Genomic DNA, 19636 nt, shown 5'->3' on the forward strand with positions numbered 1-19636 from the left:
TCACAGTGTCAGATTCAAGCGCACTGGCGCGGCCACATTAGCAGCTCTTGCAATGGCCACAGAGAGCAGTGCATTGTGGTAGCTAGCCCAGCAGGCAAGTGGCTGCAACGTGCTTTCCAAATGGGGGAGGTGGGGTGGAGTGTGACAGGGAGTGTGTTGTGTGTATGTGGGGGGAGAGAGAGTGGGTTTTGGGGGGGCTGAGAGCATGTCAGCATGCTGTCTTAAGGTCAGACAGCAGCAGACTCTCTCCCTCCCCCGCGCACACACACACACACACACACACACACACACACACACACACACACACACACACACACACCAGCAGCATTCCACACTAATGGCTTGCTTTGTCCTGGAGCAGCATGCCGGCTGTCAGAAACAGAGCTTCCAAAGCGCATATCCACATTCCTACAGCCGATTCCAAAACAATGACAAGAGTGGCCACTTGACTTAAGGAGATTATGGGACGTTTCCGGAGGCCGATCAAAGCGCAGTAATGCAACAGCGCGTTCACACTGACACTGGGACGTTTCAGCCAAGGCGCAGCAAGCGTTATGCTTCTCATGGAGGTGGATTAGTAGGTACGCTCCAGCTGCAGAGTCCAGGCGCTCTAAGTGCCTTGCCAGTGTGGACGGGTCGTGAGTTAGGACGCCTGGGGCTGCTTTAATGCACTCTAACTTGCAAGTGTAGCCAAGCCCTTATTCTAGCTAGCATTAACACTACACACAAGGGAATGTGAACAGCTCAATGAAAAACTTGTGAATGAAGGAAAACTGTAGTAATGACCTAAACTTAACTGTCATGGAAATTCTGCATAGCACTACAGTACACTCCGGAGCATTTTGGATCAGAATCCTACTTTAATTATAGTGTTCGCCTGTTTCAAGTGAGGTTTACTCACCTCACCACGATCTCCCAAAGAGTTTATCTGTTCTAGTTTTTTGGTCCAATATCTGGCTTCCTCCTCAGGGATATCTATAGCAACAGCAAAGGCATCAGTCATTCACACCAAATTAGTTATCTGGCACATTATTTTTTTAAATAAATTTGTATTTAACAGGAACACTTAAAACAGTGATGACATTCCAAGAAAACAGGATTTTTTTTTAAAAGCACATCACAAAGACAGCCTTCATTTTGAAATTCACTGAAATGTCCTCTATTAGCATCAAATGTAAAATAAGTTTTAAATAGTAATTTAGTTCCAGGTCTCTGTATGAAAACTTTCTAGTTTATCACTAACTAACCAAACACAAAACACACACAAAGCAGAAAAGGAGGACGCAGAATCTGACTGTTTATCTATTACAATAAATATGAGTCACTAAAAAAATCATGAACCAGCTACACACTTGGAAACACAATATGATGTGGTCAAAGGCCTCTTCTCCCAAGTTCTCTCCCCTTAGCCCCAGAAGAACAATGCCTCTAACTGCCCCTTCCAGAGAGCACATTTTCATTCATGGCATATTAGGGTGTACGTAAGCATCTACAAACTAATAAAATCACCCCCGTTTTCCTTTGCAGGCCATAAACTGGCTGTTCTGGGGCAATCGATGTTACCTCAATGAATTATGCTAAAGTGACAGTGTGTTGTTCTGTGCCATGAAGGTTTAACTTTACGGTAAACTAAAAACACTGCTTCCTCTTCTAGAGGCTGAACTGTCCAGTTACACAATTAACATGCTTGTGCGTGTCAGCTGGATGTTTGCAGCTGACAGTTTAGTACTCCTGGCTTGGGTAACTATTTTCTATTTCAAAATTTAAAACAATAAAAAACATAATGGATTGTAGAATTCTGTCATTTTCAGTGAGGTCATCTTTTTGAGGCGGGGACTGTCACTCGTGCTTGGGAGATGAACTAGTACAGATATACCCCGCATTGGGGGGCCAGATTGTGTGCTCTGAGGACCGCAATTTCACAGAATGATGCTCAAGTTACAAATGTACAAGCTGCGAATCTAGACGGTACCAAGGAAAGGCAGTGAGCTACAACAGCAGCAACGGGGACTGCTGCCGCTGAACTCAAAGTAGCCCTGTAAGAGAGAATTATTGAGGTCACTTCAGAAACTTCAGCAGGATGCAGAACAGAATCCAAGAAGGAGAAGCCGTGGAGGAACACAATATGAAAGGAAACGCACTGTTTAGAGTGAAATCTCACCCGAGCCCTCTCCCAGAATACTTAACAAAAGGATAACATTTCTAAAAAATGAGGTTTTAGAAAAACAGGGATCATTTTTGCATAACATATATTTTTAAAAAATCACAAACACAAAGAGAAGCATTTAGCTTTGGTGTCTGCTTTCTAATGGTTCTTCATTCTTATTTCAAAGTAGGGAATTTTCTCCTGGGGAATTTGAGGGGAGGGGGAAGTACCAGAGTCCATCCTAGATAACGCAGGCAGCACAAGTTTTTCAGCACTGCTCCAGCTGCTATTCACCACCATTACACACCTGCACTCAAATGACAACTTCCAAAGCAGAGAAACAAGAAGGATAATTACTAATATTCATGTATAAGGGGGTAGCCGTGTTAGTCTGTATCTACAAAAACAACAAGGAGTCTGGTGGCACCTTAAAGACTAACAGATTTATTTGGGCAGAAGCTTTCGTGGGTAAAAACCTCATCCGAAGAAGTAAGGTTTTTACCCACGAAAGCTTATGCCCAAATAAATCTGTTAGTATTTAAGGTGCCACCAGACTCCTTGTTGTTTTACTAATATTCATAACGCTTATAACTTTAAATTTTCAGGGATGTCGTTACAAAACAAGAGATGTTTACAGTGGTGGAATTCCTTTTTTTCTGTGGCTTGAACCTTCATCAATCCATAGGCAGCTTCAAGGATGTATTAGGAAATACCATAAACAAAAATGGAAAAGAATCAGCAGCAGGCTGAAATGAAGCTCTGACCAAAAGCAGCTCGCATGTTCACTAACTCCTGAAGGAAATATTTAGTGTTAGACTGAGGTTTTATTGCATTACAATAGGAAGTGACAAAACCCTAGTTCAGTCCGTTGCCACAGCCTTTATAAATGTGACAATCTGCAAGGCTAAAGGATGACATCTATAAAGTGAATATCCAAGAAATTTAAAAAAGTGAGGCTCAAGCCTTTCTGAAAACATCTTGAGGATAGTTTTGTTCAACACAGTGAAGTCTTTTCCAAGGTCTATGGGACACTTTAGAAGTAGACAGTTCCCTAGACCAGCATTTCTCAAAGTGGGGGTCCCTAGACCATTGTAGGGGGGTTGTGAGATTGCAGGCTGATGGCTGGGCACTCAGCTGTGAAGGCAGTGCCACCCGCCAGCAGCATCAGAGAAGTAAGGGTGGCAACGCTGTCTGACAATACCGTGCTGTATAAGTAGGGGCATTGCCAGCAGATCGAGGGACATGATCGTTCCCCTCTATTCGACATTGGTGAGGCCTCATTTGGAGTGCTGTGTCCAGTTTTGGGCCCCACACTACAAGAAGGATGTGGAAAAATTGGAAAGAGTCCAGCGGAGGGCAACAAAAATGATTAGGGGGCTGGAGCACATGACTTATGAGGAGAGGCTGAGGGAACTGGGATTGTTTAGTCTGCAGAAGAGAAGAATGAGGGGGGATTTGATAGCTGCTTTCAACTACCTGAAAGGGGGTTCTAAAGAGGATGGATCTAGACTGTTCTCAGTGGTACCTGATGACAGAACATGGAGTAATGGTCTCAAGTTGCAGTGGGGGAGGTTTAGGTTGGCTATTAGGAAAAACTTTTTCACTAGGATGGTGGTGAAGCACTGGAATGGGTTACCTAGGGAGGTGGTGGAATCTCCTTCCTTAGAGGTTTTTAAGATCAGGCTTGACAAAGCCCTAGCTGGGATGATTTAGTTGGGAAATGGTCCTGCTTTGAGCAGGGGGTTGGACTAGATGACCTCCTAAGGTCCCTTCCAACCCTGATATTCTATAATTCTATGATTCTATACCACCCTTACTTCTCTGCAGCAGCTGGCAGGGAGCGCAGCCTTCACAGCCTCTGGCTAGCAGAGCCACTCTCCACTCTGCCTTCAGAGCAGGGCGCTCCATGAGAACAAGGGCATTTTGATTGTGTCACTTCCCTAAGCAAGGCCCTTGTTTTCATAGAACGTGACTTACCACTAACAGCAGGAAAAACAGGTAGCGAAAATAAAAAAAATATATAATACTGTAATATCTGAAATAAACTAATTTGTTAAAACAATGGATCATTTTATTATACATGGCACGAAGAAGGGAGCTCAAGCTGATGGAGGGTGGAGAACAAGATTTGCAAGTGCAGGAAAAAAACCAAAAACCAGAAAAAACTACAGTTCTTATTTGGCATTTGGATTTACTTACACTGGCTCAGAAGACATTCCAAGTCCCCAGTGTGTTTTGTGCAGTCAAGTTTTGGCCAATAACAGCCTAAAACCAAACAAACTCCAGCGACATTTACAAACAAAACACCCTTCATGAACTTGAGCAACAAAACTTACACAAAACAGCAACTGTGATAGCCAAAACTCTGGAAGCACCTTATGCTCTCTCACTTTTAATCACCAGGGCAAAGAAGCCTCACCATCACCGAATCTCTTATTTTTCCTGCATCTAAAAAAATGTGAGTGTATGATTGGCAAAAATGCTGCCGCTCAGCTGAGCTCTATTCCACTATCAGATGATACAGTGAGTCATTGTACTGAGGATATGTCTGAGGTGGTGGAAAGGATTAAAAAGAGCACATTCTTTTCCTTATAGATTGATGAATCCACCGATGTTTCAGGGGCAGCACAATTAGTGGTCTATGTTCGGTATACTTGGAAAAACAGAGGAAAAGACGACTCTCTCTTCTGCAAGGCACTGCCGACATATACTAGGGAAGAGGAAATATTTAAGCTCCTTGATGCCTTTATAATGGGGGAACACATTAACTGGAACAGCTGTGTAGGGATCTGCACTGATGCCGCGACAGCTGTCTAGTATCAAACGTGGGCTTGTCGGCAAACAAAGTGGCCGCCACAGAAGCCCAGTGGACATGCTGCATGATTCACAGGAAGGCTCTTGCTAGTAGGAGTATGCATCCCTACCTTAAATCAATTTTGAGTCAAGCTGTAGCAATCATTAATTTTATTAAAGCAAAGGCACTGAATTCCCAACTTTTTAAAAGTCTGTGTGGAGAAATGGGTTTGGATCATCAGCACTTATTACTGCACACAGAGGTTCACTGGCTGTCGTGGGGAAGAGTTCTAACACGCCTGTTTGAACGGAGAAATACGGTGTTTGTTTCTGACTCAAGTGGATTCCACCCTGAAGAAGCATTTAAATGGCATCAAATGGTTGGTTGGCAGCTCTCTTGTATCTAGCGGACATTTCTGACATTTGTTTAAATTCATTGAATGAGTCACTACAAGGAAATGAAACAAACAAACAAACATTCTCAAACTCAATGACAAAATATATGCCTTTACTAAAAAAGTGAATCTTTGGAAGTCAAGTCGACAACAAAAAATTTCAAATGTTTTCAGCGCTGAACGATCTCCTGGAAATCTCAGCCAGTGATGTCACCATTGGGAATATTAAAGAACACGTAGCTGAACACCTCCCTACATTCGCACAGAGTATTTCGAAAACTGGGCTCAGTTGTGATCTAACCACATGTAACTGCATAAGAACCCATTTGACGACGAGTTTTCTCCAAATTCAAATGTCAGCTTGAAAGCCCCAGAGGAACTGATTGACATCTCACATGATTCTGTTCTGAAGCAATGATTCCAATCCTAGCCTCTGCTGACCCTATCCCCAAATAAAACTGCAGCAAGTAGAGTGCTTCTCCCATTCGCAACTACTTACTTATGTGAACCTGTTTTTTCAGTTTTGACATACTTAAAGAATAAACACTGGGCAAAACTGAATGTAGAGGACAATTTAAGGGTCTGCCTCAGTTCCCTGGAGCCACAATTCAAAAAAATTGTGTGCTTCAAAACAGCAGCACCCCTCACATTAAGAGTCCAGATACTTGTTTGTGTATAGTTATGTATAAAGCCACAGTCCTTGGACAATGTTATGATTATTACCACAATCACTGGAAAAGGCTTCCAGCTCCTGCAACTGTGACTTGTTGCCTATTTTTTTTCCCCCCAGAAAATGTGTTCCTTAAAGTCCACATATTTGTTCCCGAGAAATGTTGCTTTATGCTTTTTGAAAGGCTTCAGTGCCTTTGACTGCAGGGATAATGATAACATGCTTCTTTTAGTACACTTATGAGTATGTACAGTAATTTGCTATCACTTTTGAGGGGTGGGGGGCGGTCATCACAGCCTGAAATATTTTCAAAGGGGGTCCCAGCACAAATAGTTTGAGAATCCCTGCACTTTTGAACAGGTTGCACTTTGTTGGCAGATACCAGCACATGTTCAATCTCTCTCCACCTGAGATAAAGAAGCTGCAAGAGGAGTTTGTTGATTACCAGTTGATGTAGAAATCAGCTATCATAGAATCATAGAAGATTAGGGTTGGAAGAGACCTCAGGTGGTCATCTAGTCCAACCCCCTGCTCAAAGCAGGACCAACACCAACTAAATCATCCCAGTCAGGGATTTGTCAAGCCGGGCCTTAAAAACCTCTAAGGAAGGAGATTCCACCACCTCCTTAGGTAACCCGTTCCACTGCTTCACCACCCTCCTAGTGAAATAGTGTTTCCTAATATCCAACCTAGACCTCCACCCCTGCAACTTGAGACCATTGCTCCTTGTTTTGTCGTCTGCCACCACTGAGAACAGCTGAGCTCCATCCTCTTTGGAATCCCTCTTCATGTAGTTGAAGGTTGCTATCAAATCCCCCCTCACTCTTCTCTTCTGCAGATTAAACAAGCCCAGTTCACTCAGCCTCTCCTCATAAGTCATGTGCCCCAGGCCCCTGATAATTTTCGATGCTCTCCACTGGACTCTCTCCAATTTGTCCACATCCTTTCTGTAGTGAGGGGACCAAAACTGGACGCAATACTCCAGATGTGGCCTCATCAGTGACGAATAGAGGGGAATAATCACTTCCCTTGATCTGCTGGCAATGCTCCTACTAATGCAGCCCAATATACCGTTAACTTTTGTGATCAATGAAGCGGGGATAGCTCCCTTTGATGGACACTCAGACAGCCAGTTAGCTGTAAAATCCCTCATGGTAGCTGTTCTCTGCTTGCTTTACCCGTAAAGGGTTAAGAGTCCCCCAGGTAAAGAAAAGGAAGTGGACATCTGACCAAAAGAGCCAATGGGAAGGTAGAACTTTTTTAAATTGGGAAAGAAACTTTCCCTTTGTTGTTCTCTTTGGGCTGAAGAGATAGGCAGCAGGAATGCTGTGTAAAGTTTGAACCAGATATGAAAACCATCAGATCATATCTAGAACTACTTTTAACAACCCAAATAAGTAAGTAAATTAGGAATGTTTAGGAAGACGCAATTAGGTTTATTTCTGTTTATTTTTTTAAGGCTTGTGAACTCCTCTCTGCTAACCCCAGATGCTTTTGTTTGCTTATAACCTTTAAGCTAACCCCCAAGAAAGCTAACCCCCCAAGAAAGCTATTTTGGGTGCTTAATTTTTGGAATTGCTCTTTTAAAATCTAGCAAAAGCCTAAATTCCAGATGTATTTTCTTCCTTTTTGTTTTTAATAAAATTTACCTTTAAGAACAGGATTGGATTTTTAGTGTCCTAAGAGGTTTGTGCATGTTGTTTGATTACCTGGTTGCAACAGCTAATTTCCTTTGTTTTCTCAGCTCTTCCCCAGAGCAGGGGTGAAAGGGCTTGAGGATACCCCACAGGGAGGAATTCTCAAGTGCTCCTTCCTCAGTCCAAGGGTTTGGGGATTTTGGGTTTGGGAGGTGGCAGCGTTTAGTGGCAAGCCAAGGTCAGAAAAAAGCCTTGGGCATTTAATACAAGCCTGGAATGGCAAGTATTAATTTTTAAAATCCTTGTGGGCCCCCACCTTCTGTACTCAAAGTGACAGAGTGGGGATTCAGCCGTGACAGCCTTCTTGGCAACAAGGGCACACTGCTGACTCAAATCCAGCTTCTTATCCACTGTAATCCCCAAGTCCTTTTCTGCAGAACTGCTGCTTAGCCAGTCGGTCCCCAGCCTGTAGCGATGCATGGGATTCTTCCGTCCTAAGTGCAGGACTCTGCACTTGTCCTTGTTGAACCTCAGATTTCTTTTGGCCCAATCCTCCAATTTGTCTAGGTCACTCTGGATCCTATCCCTACCCTCCAGCGTATCTACCTCTCCCCCCAGCTTAGTGTTATCCATAAACTTGGTGAGGGTGCAATCCATCCCATCATCCAGATCATTAATAAAGATGTTGAATAAAACCAGCCCCCGGACCAACCACTGAGGCACTCCGCTTGATACCAGCTGCCAACTAGACATCAAGCTGCTGATCACTACCCGTTGAGCCCGATGATCTAGCCAGCTTTCTATCTACCTTATAGTTCATTCATCCAATCCATACTACTTTAGCAAAGCTTTTGATACGGTCTCCCACAGTATTCTTGCCAGGAAGTTAAAGTCAAGATATATCACATCCACCGCTTTCCCCAGATCCAGTTATCTCATCATAGAAAGCAATCAGGTTGGTCAGGCATGACTTGCCCTTGGTGAATCCATGTTGACAGTTCCTGATCACCTTCCACTCCTCCAAGTGCTTCAAAATGGTTTCCTGGAGGACCTGATCCATGACTTTTCCAGGGACTGAGGTGAGACTGACCGGTCTGTAGTTCCCCGGATTCTCCTTCCCTGAGCTATCACTTAGTGTGTATGGAATGAGGCAGCACTACAGACTGACACAGATAACACCTCTGTGCAGTACAGGATGGACATGGTGTTGCATATCTTAGCCATGTCAAAAGCCGTAGTGGTTTTCTCAAGTTCCCATTACTGTCCAGGTTTGCCCGGTTTGTCTTAGTGTTATTCCACTCAAATTCAGGAGAAGAGAGAGTGTTCAGTCTTGTTTGAAAGAATAAGACACCATTCAGACCAAACCTTGGACTAGATAGAATCATAGAATATCAGGGTTGGAAGGGACCTCAGGAGGTCTAGTCCAACCCTCTGCTCAAAGCAGGACCAATCCCCAACTAAATCCCCTAAATGGCCCCCTCAAGGATTGAACTCACAACCCTGGGTTTAGCAGGCCAATGCTCAATGGGATACAGTCCTCTATTATCCAAGTGAAGCTGGCAACTCCTCAGCCATGTTTCAAGTTTGAGCCACCAAACGAAGTTATAAAAACAACGAAATGGGCCGCATGGCAATATAACAAAGCACATGAATAAGATGTGAAACCAAATTAGATATTAAAAGAAATGTGGAATCTGAACCCTTTATCTATGGTTTGTTAGCTTCAAATTAATTACATTACTTTATTTTTACATTCATTAAATGTATTGTTTGGCTGTGTTTTATTTTAATTATTTAATTTTAATTTATTTATTTTGCATTTATTTATTTATTTTGGAATCTGATTTTATTTTAGCTTACAGTAAATGAGCAACAATATACAAACCAAATATTTGTACTGTAAAGTGTTTTTCAAATGGATCATTAATATGACATGGTGATACGCAAAATAAACACACTGTTGTATTGACAAAAGAGTTTTCTTTTTTGTTCAGTTTATATAAAAACAGGGGTTTGGGTTTTTTAATATTACTCATTTTGTCCACTGACTGTGCGCCTAATGGAGATATCCTATCTCCTTGAACTAAAAGGGACATCAAGCCCAGCCCAGCCCCCTGCCTTCATTAGCAGGACCAAGTACTGATTTTTGCCCCAGATCCCTAAGTGGCCCCCTCAAGGACTGAACTCACAACCCTGGGTTTAGCAGGCCAATGCTCAAACCACTGAGCTATCCCTCCCCCTCTAAGAACAATTCTCGTCCTTAGAGATCTCCACCCATCCAGGTTTTTGTTCCAACCAGCAAATAGTTGTTTTTCTTAAAATCCACTGGTTTGCATTGCATATAGAATTCTCACATGTCTTAGACTTTAGTATGAATTAGGATATTTAAGTGTTTCATATGCAATATTAAGCAGTGTACATTTTAAAACTATTAAGTGCTGGTTTGATTAAAAACCTGGACTGTTGGATGTTGCCAAGGCCTAAAGATGAGAGTCCCTGACTTAAGCAATGACCTAACACAGCACCTGAAAAGTCTCACTCAGCCTTGAATCTCACTCTTTGGGGCTGTAAATCTCACTCTTAAGGACAGCGAACCCTTGGAATCCCTGTAAGCCATGAGCTATTGCTAGGCAACTACAGCAATGGGCTAGCAGACCAATCCACAGACAGACGCCTGAAAGGAAAGACTAAAGAAAAAAAAAAGAGCAGAGTGTGTCTGTTTGAACAGACAGAAGCACAGAACTGTTGCTTCATCTACATGGTAGACAAACTGAAGTACAGAGACTATTAGCAGCTGGACCATGACCAAAAGTTTTTATCCAGGATGTAGGGCAGTGAACCCTAAAAGCCTTCTCAAGATGGCAGAGGTGAAAGCCAAGGAGAATACCTTAAGTCTAGCAGCAAGAAAAAACACAACACGCCTTTTGCTTGTTAAAGAAGTGTTCCTTCTGGGGTTCTGCAAAGTCTTCAAGAAAAAAAACATTTCCATAACACCGAATGGGTGACCCAGACATGATACAGAGAACAGAGTCCGATTCCTTCGGTGCAAATGTGCATTGTCTGCCTAAAGTAACTAATGGGGAATGAAGAAGGAATAGAAAAGGAAGAAAGTGCATTGTCCAACAAAAGTAGAGCACACTCCATCTTTTAATTTTTGGAAAGCTGCTAACTAAGGGCTTTGTTCAAATTTACCACATGGTACTTAAGCAAGCAAATATGCTCACACCCCCACACCTCACTCCATTCTTATCCATTTTATTGTATTTGGGAGATCTTCACCTGGGGAACAAAATGAGATGCACATTCCCAGGAGATATTTAGGAATATTGTCTCTCTTCTCAAAGCCATTATATTATCTGCTCCCACAAGGGGAGATCTCTCCCCCACCCCTTGCTATTTTTGCCTTTTCAGCCATTTTCAGTATCTCCTGTGGCAGGCCTAACTACAGTACATTGATGGGGGGAAACCTAAGCTCAGAAAAACAGTAGTGCTGTTTACTCTGATAGGCAGAGGGTTACTCAGGAAACAGAAACCCTGAAACCACTAAAGTTGATGCTCAAAAATCCTGCAGTTTCACAGAAAGTTCGTGTTTCAAGTTTGAACCAAGGAAACATTTAACAAGAGGTTCAGCTCATGCACTCAGAATGTATGGCTGGATTTCAACATGATAAAGAAATACATTACTTACAAGGATTTTAGAAGGAGTCTCATTAATTTTGTATTGTAAATTTAATTTGTGTCTCCACATGTTTTCTCTAAAACTTAACTATGATATAAGCATTCTTGGAAGAAATACAAACAAATGAAGATAACTGAAAGAGAATGGATTTTCACGTGATGTACTTGACAAAACCTAAATTGATTATTACCCTGCAACAGCTGACTGAACCACAACCACTTAAAAGAGCACAGAGTGCTACTGTAGCTGCTGGCAGACATCAAGGGGTTCAGAGGATCTCTGAACTCAGGAGTTGGCAGGTTAAATGAAGGAACAAGTATTTCGCTTTTTAAAACGTGAACAGACTTAAAAGGGATCTTCTAGCTGTTTGGGATTTTACACCTTTGTAAAGTCAAAAGAGAATTGTAATTCACTTAACCCCCTCACTTATCTGAGGAGCAGGGTTGAGAACAGAAATTTCTGTTGTGCTCATACTGGGCACTGTGTTTTTAAAGAATCGCAAGAAAAGCACTGTGCTGCTTTCAATCCTTGGAGAGAATATAGGAATTGGGGGGGGGGGGCGCGGAGATCACATTTAAGGCGTAAGATTTGGCATTTATCCAACACACAAGTCTGCTCTACTATATGAAGGTCTTTAAGACAACTGCTTTACTGGCTGTAAAAAGAAATCAGCACTTTACATGAGGGATTTTTACTTTACACTCATACAAGATGAGGGTAGGAGTTCTGCAATGCAGAATGAGCATGTTTCAGTAGATAGAATTCCTTCATTAGTAATATAGAAGAAAACTAACATATCCCATAAAGTTTAAGGTGATTTATTATCTATATTGCAGTAGTGTCTAAATTCCACCAGACACTTTGCCAGCACAGAGAAAGAGATCACAGTCTAATGCATGAAGTGATGCAATATGCAAGCAAAGTGATCATGATAAAGACAAATACAAGACCCCCAAATCCATCCCTTTACTCCACATAAATGAGCAGTTCACTCATAGGATAAAGAGTTGAATTATGTCAATGACTTCAATGGAGTATAAAAAACTTTTTAATTACAAAAATTGGATTTTTTATTTAAATTGGATTTTATTTAAAATAATTACAGATTTATTTTTTTAAATAAAGTTATTTAAAGTTAAAATTGTGGTGGATTCTCCATCACTGACCATTTTTAAATCAAAATTGGATGTTCTTCTAAAAGATCTGCTCTAGGAATTACTTTCGAGAAGTTCTCTGGCCTGTGCTCTACGGGAGGTCAGACTAGAGCAGGGGTGGGCAAACTTTTTGGCCCGAGGGCCACATCTGAGTGTGGAAATTGCATGCAGGGCCATGAATGTAGGGCTGGGGTGCGGGAGGGAGTGCGGGGTGAGAGAGGGGGTGTGGTTTGCAGAAAGAGGCTCAGGGCAGGGGGTTGGGGCACAGGATGGGCGTGAGGAGTGCGGGAGGGGGCTCAGGGCAGGGGGTGGGGCACAGGAGGAGTGCGGGGTATATGAGGGGGCTCAGGGCAGCGGGGAGGGGGCTGGGTGCAGGAGGGGGTGCAGGGCGGAGGCAGCAGGGGGCTCAGGACAGGGGGTTGGGTGCAGGAGGGGGCTCAGGGCAGGGGGTTTGGGTGCGGGGAGCAGGAGGGCTTCAGGGTGTGGGCTCCGGCCCAGCGCCACTTACCTGGAGTGGCTCTGGGGTGGCATCAGGGCTAAGACAGGCTCCCTGCTTGCCTTGGGCCCCCGCCACGCCGCTCCCGGAAGCGGCCAGCACCACGTCCCTGCGGCCCCTGGGGGAGGAGGGTGCACAGGGCTCCGCACACTTCCCTCCCCTGCTGGTACCTCCCCCGAAGCTCCCATTGACCGCGGTTCCCCGTTCCTGGCCAATGGGAGCTGCGGGGGGCAGTGCCTGGAGATGAGGGCAGAGCATGGAGCCCTCTGCCCCCTCCCCCCCTCCCCCCAAGGGCCGTAGGGACGTGGTGCCGGCTGCTTCCAGCAGCGTCACGGGGCCCGCGGCGTCACGGGGGTGGCAATCCCACGGCCCAGATCCAAAGCCCTGATGGGCCAGATCCGGCCCACGGGCCGTAGTTTGCCCACCTCTGAACTAGATGATCACAGCGGTCCCTTCTGACCTATGAATCCATGAACCTATGAATTATGACACCTGTGTTAAGGCCTAAATTTACTCTGATCTATTATCATCATTTAAATTAAATAAAACAAAACATTATGCATTACATGTTTGCTGCCAAAGTTTTAAAGAAAGTCAAACTGGTAGAAACCACTAGCCATGCCACTACTTAAGAATCAATTTGTCGAAGTGCTATTTCTGCTTTTGACAACAGCAGCCTTTTCTGCGGGTGCAGAATTTATGTAACTAGTTCAGTTTAGTGATTAGGACATTCAAAGTTAAAAGACAAGAAAGAGAAAGTTACTCACCTTATAGTAACTAGAAGTTCTTCAAGATGTATGGTCCCTATCTGTATTCCATTGTGGGCATTCATGCTTTCCATGCACCCAGAGTTTGAGAATTTTGAAAGCACTGTCGGTCTACTCACATGGGAGAAAATCTTTGCAAGCATCTTGGACTGCCCGCAACTCCAGAATGTTGATGGACATCCCAAGAGGCCAGGATGCACAAGTACCCTGCACTGTCCATGTGAGCTCCCCAGCTTAAGAGGGAGGCATCTGTAACAATCATCCTGTCTGGTGAGGAAGAAAAAGAAGGGAATGCCTACACATACTTGATGGGGATTCTTCCACCACAGTAGATGATGATGATGCTGCTGCTGGACTGTTTGGGGGGTAGACTGTTGGAAGCCACGCCTGCAGGCAATGAAGATGGTGTCTGGCGAAAGCATGAAGTAACATGGACCAAGAAATTCTTTTTGATGTTTGTGGGTTGTTCATGACCTGATCTATGAGGTTATTCATCACTTGGAACCAACCCATCAGCAGATAAGCCCTTGCCATGACTGAATTGAGGGACACTCCAATGAAGTCTGTGTTGGAGTGAGGACACAGACTGAGTTTGCGCTGACCCCTAGGAAAGAAAGGAGCTGAAGCATTACTGATGTTGACTCAGGCTTCTTGATGTGTCTTGGCAGTGATAAGCCAGTCATTGAGATAAAGACGACCGCAAAGCCAGAACACTTGATATGGGCTTCTACTACTGAAAAAATCTTGGTAAAGACCCTGGGGAAGTAGCAAGGCCAAATGGGAGCACTCTGTATTGAAAATGATCAGGGCACACCATGCATCTGAGACAACATCTGTGAGCGGGGTGAACGTCCACATGAAAGTACATGTCCTTCATATCAAGAGCTGTAAATCACATGCCCTTTTCCAAACATGGGATTATAGATACAAGTGTGACCATGCAAAATTTCTGCTTGCAAATAAAATGGTTGAGATGGCAGAAATCAAAGATGGATCTCCAGCACTCTTCTTTTTGGATACTAAGAAGTATGTTGAGTAAAAACCCTTTTCTCGGTGCTGAAGAGGTACCCAACTCCATTGCTCCACGCTGTAGTTGGAACTATTTCTTGTTTGAGAATCTACTCATGAGAAAGGCCCCTGAAAATGGGCAGGGGATGGGGGCTTTGGAAGAGGTCAGACGGTAAATTCAATTGCATAACCAGAATGGATGATGATTAACACCCACTTGTCCGTTACTGCACTCCAGTTGTGAGAAAAGATTGCTAGATGACCCCCAAAGGATGTGTGGGAATCAGCAGATGGCAGCATCATTGATTTGCAGCTCTCAAACTCCCATCAAAAATATTGGTTAGATTGGGTTGGATGATGCCGTCACAGAAAGTGCAGGGAAACGGATCTTCTGAATGCTTTGCTTTTTACAGGGTGGCTCATAAGGACATTCGTGGTAAACTGTTGAGCCAACGGTCTAGGCTGATACGATTGTCTGTGAAGTTCTCTCTTTGGGGCAGGTATATATATTCCCAGGGAGCAGAGGGTAGCCCTGGAGTTCTTTAGAGTGTGTGAAAACACACCTGTCTTTTGGTTAAAATGATGCCTTCCACTGAAGGACAGGTCCTCTGCAGTGTTCTGGACCCCTCTGGGAAGCCACAAAGTGTGAAGCCATAATTCACGGCACATCACAATGGCAGTTGCCATTGATCATGAAGATGTATCTATTGCATCTACTGCTGACTGAAAAGCAGTCCTGGCGAACAACTTGCTCTCCTAAACAATAGCCTGGAATTGAGCTCTATCTTGTTGCATAATATGTGAATTTGGAATAGTTCAGGTAATCGTACTAAGCCAACAGTTCTTGATAAATGGCTATTCTGAACTGAAGGTTAGAGGAAGAGAAGACCTTCCTTCCCAACAAATCTATGCGTTTACCTCTTTGTCAGCCAGGGTAGATCTAAGGGTGTTTCTGTCTAGATCTCTCCATTGCAGCCTAGACAAGCAAAGAGTTAGGAGCAGAATAAGAAAAGAAATTCCCTTTGGCTGGGACAAAATAGCATTTTTCTGCCCTCTTAGTGGTAGGAGGACCATCTTGTTAGTACTGGGGGAACCACCAGATCCAGTTCATAATCTTCCTCTTCCATGGGTACAGAAGAAAGTTTTGGCTATCCTCTCGCAGGGGAGGATGGACTAACTCCCTAGTGGATCATGTTAACTCTGTATGGTGGTACTGATCCCACCATCCTTAGTATGGCCAGTAAGATGGGTCAAAGGGTCGTTGTCGAGGCATGGTACCACACAGAGTGGGGTACCAAAGGCTCTTCGGCAGGTGCTGAAGTGGAGGTTGGTTCCAGACTAGTCCAGGAAGGGATGCCTCAAAGGAGAAGATATCAGTTCCTCATGTGGTTTCAAGTCCCCAGAGAAAGAAAATGCCAATTCTGAATCCATCAGCAGTACCAGCAATTCTGCTGGAGGGAAACCATGGCTGGACGATGGAATGGGGGACAGACTCTTCCCATAAGCTGCATCTCCTGGTGAAGTCAGGACCTTCCTTCTGAGGAAAGGATCTGATGATGATAGAGACTGGGGATCTAGGACAGAATAAACATCAGGTGAAGCATAAGACTGTGCTCTCCCTGGAGTACAAGGGGACCTGTCCATTTGAACCAGCAGAGCTGGTGCAGCTGTTACAGTTTGTGCCACAGTTGGGCAAGGTAGAGCAGATACCATCGGTGGTTGAGGCTTCAATGGTTGCCCTTTGTCAGTGCCCTTGGTTCTCAGTGGTTAGGGTTACTAGGCACTGAAGTACCATTGCCACTGGAGCAAAGTCTGGTACTGACAGACACCAGGATTTGTGGGCTTTCAAATCATGACCCTGAAGTTTAGGATGTTCTAAGTTCTCATGGGCTGAGTGGGAAGACTTGCTCAACTTAGGCAGGGCTGAATCCGACTTCTCTGAAGTGGACTTAGAGAAGAATTTGCTCTTGTGTTTGTGAATGCTCCCTGCCTTTCTGACAAGACCCTGATGGGGGAATCTTTGGGAGATGACTCCCTCGCTCCTATGTCAGACTTCACAGCAGGAGGCACACTCCTTGCTGATCCAGACCCATGTACAGCCAGGGTCTGACTGCGGCTTCATAGCTTTCTCTACTAAGTGCTTCTTAAGACAAAGTTCCCACCCCTCACGGGCATGAATGGGGATACTGCACCATGCTGCAACAAGGGCTTCCCTGACGCAGTACAGGCGGCGTTGGGTGTCGCCAACATAGAAGCAGCATGAGCAAGAACCACAAATTCTGAAACCCTGAATCCTGGGCTTAGTTCAGAACCCATAATGCATTATGGGGGGGAAAGGGGTAGGAAATTCCCCGGGACAGAGGTTCTGACCGAGGTCATGAAGTAGTAAGAAGGAACTGGAGAGGTGGTCAGTCTGCTCCGCCCTCTATCTCCTTGGTTGAGGCATGAGAAAAGCAAGGGCACATGAATGGACCAACAGACAGTGATTTCAAACTTCTCCAACTCTGGGTGCACAGAGGACATGTGTACCCGTAGTGGAATACACATAGGGACCAGCACTTGAAGTACCTTGTTTTCTCTTCCAGTCTGAATAAAATTTAGGTGTGAAAGGATGAGCTCTGCTAATTCTAGAATCTTGAAGGACATGGTGACAAGAAAATCAGTTCAATTCACTAATTATAAATATTTACTTCATTTAATAAATCAGTTTTAAATGAAAAACATGCTTTGATAATTTTTTTTCTTATGTGTCCAGCATAAGGTAATTTTATTTAACTAATTAAAAAAACTAAAATGCTCAGGAGGTTTTTTACTTATTTAATTGCATTCAAATTCCCAAATAGAGCTTGACACTAATCATAAGTAAAAAAATTAACCTAGTAATTAAAACATTTTTCAACATTTTCTAAAATAAAAAAGTAAAAATTAAGCCTCAGAATAAATGTAAATTGAGCTTTATAACAGCTTAAATAACTGTGTATAAATACAGTGTATCCTGTTTAGCAAAAACAAATATAGTATAAAGGCTATATTTAGTTGCAAATCAATGAGTTTTAATGGTTACAAACAGGTGAGAATCAACCTCTCTAAGAAAATAACTAAAAATGCAAAACAATTAAAATTGATTATTTAAATCAAGTATTCCTGCTTGCTGATATAAATCTTGATTAAAATTGATTATTTAAATCAAACTACCCTGTCAGTGGCTAGTTTTCTATAGGCAATGTAACATGATGGATGTTCAGGAGAAGTTTTCATGATGAGAGGGTAATAACCTTCCAGACCAGATCCCCACATATGGCAAAGACAAGACCATTTAAAGTACAGGGCAGCCTCTCATGCTGGTCTACTAAGTCAGAAAGGAATGTCTATTATATTTATAAAATATTATGTTCATTCTGATCTGCCTCATCATTCAGCTATCATCTGCGAGCACAAAAATCACAGTCACTAAGGCTTTCAGAATATGAAAACTTGACACAGATCTTAGAGCCTCAAGGCCGAATCCTGAGTCCTGCTTACCATAGGAAAGGGTACGCAAGATGAATACTGCTTAACTTGGCTCTACAGCAGGATGGCCAATTCTGAGGATGGTTGTCCAAGTGCCAAAGATAGTGCACAAACAATCTATAACCAATCTGCACGCTCATGGTGCAGTGCTACTCAGCCCAGAAGAGAGCTCATGCAGAAGAGTCAAACAAAATAAGAGGTCACCTTATACTGATGAACAAGTTTAAAACGCTTAGCAAGTTCAATCGAATAACCAAGGAAGCAAGAGCTAAGGTTGTCCCTATGCCTTTAGCATTCCCAACAGCCCATTATGGGTTGGGGAGGAAGTAGCATAGTCCTATGTTTATACAGACCACTAAAATATCGAAATCTTTTCTAATCTAGCTTTTCTCTGTAGATATACTGTAACTTCTTTATGACTGATGCTTTTGCTCTAAATTAGCTGATTTTGAACATTCTGTAGTTTTTAATCGGATGCATCTATACAGCTGAAAAACTGCTCCTATAAAAGTTTGTTATTCCTGTGATGTTGGGTAGATGATATGAAGCTAGGATACAAACAAAACAAACATCCAACTTTATTTATGAACAGGCAGCTGTAGATGGCACTTGCACTTCATTAAGAAAATTGCACAGCTCTCCAATTCATTGCACCATTTAGAATGAATAAACGGTCAGGTAAGTGGTTTGAAACGTGCTCCCTGGTTCAAAATGAAGCGTCTTGTGTCACACTCCTGAAACACCTAAAACAACTACTAGCTTTAGCTTACGCTAGGCTAAAGATTCATGGCACAAAGAAACCTTCAAATCCCTCTTATTTATGTTGAGCATCTAGGTAACAAAAGATTTAACAAGGAAGCTGTCATATATGAAATTTCATCTGCAGTTAGGCTCAGAGCACTACACATGTTCTATGTTCTAATATATTGTTATATAAGCAGAACTCCATTGAAATGTTATCCCTCAGATTGTAGCATTCCAGTTAAGCCACCAAAATACAACTCACCAAAAGGTAACTCGAATCTTGTATCCAGCAAAATTTTATGGGGAGTTGGCTTTTTGGTCCCACAGATCTCATCATGCTTCATTACGACCTCTGCCTCCAGCGTAGACCATTCTCCAGGTCCTTCCTATAAATTAAAAGCCATGAATTCAAGTCCCTGGGTCTGACGATCCTTTATCCTGGCAGTCATCCTTATATAATGAATTCCATTGGACATTTGCTGATGTAAGGAGCCCAGGAATAACCCAAAAGGATTAATAAGATTAGCAATATACCCTGCTAGTCTTTACTTCTAAAAGTTAATGCAGTTTTCTGTTTGCCATATCCCACTGCTGACTACTTGCCCTGGAGCTTTGACTGCACAAATTCTGTGGGATC

At 43.2% G+C, this 19636-nt stretch overlaps 1 protein-coding gene across 1 annotated transcript in view; it reads right to left on the reverse strand.

The window, feature by feature from the left end:
- The window catches only part of UNC13B (unc-13 homolog B), a 354074-nt gene that overhangs the window by 259884 nt on the left and 74554 nt on the right, over positions 1–19636 (reverse strand). The window contains exons 5-6 of the mRNA XM_029913862.1: positions 19262–19385; positions 902–975 (exon numbers count right to left, since the gene is read on the reverse strand). Of these exons, the coding sequence (XP_029769722.1) occupies positions 902–975; positions 19262–19385 (198 nt within the window). The remainder of the gene's footprint in view (positions 1–901; positions 976–19261; positions 19386–19636) is intronic.

Source organism: Terrapene carolina, unplaced genomic scaffold, assembly GCF_002925995.2.
Source record: "Terrapene carolina triunguis isolate 2854851 unplaced genomic scaffold, T_m_triunguis-2.0 Scaffold998, whole genome shotgun sequence".
Lineage (NCBI taxonomy): Eukaryota > Metazoa > Chordata > Testudines > Emydidae > Terrapene > Terrapene triunguis.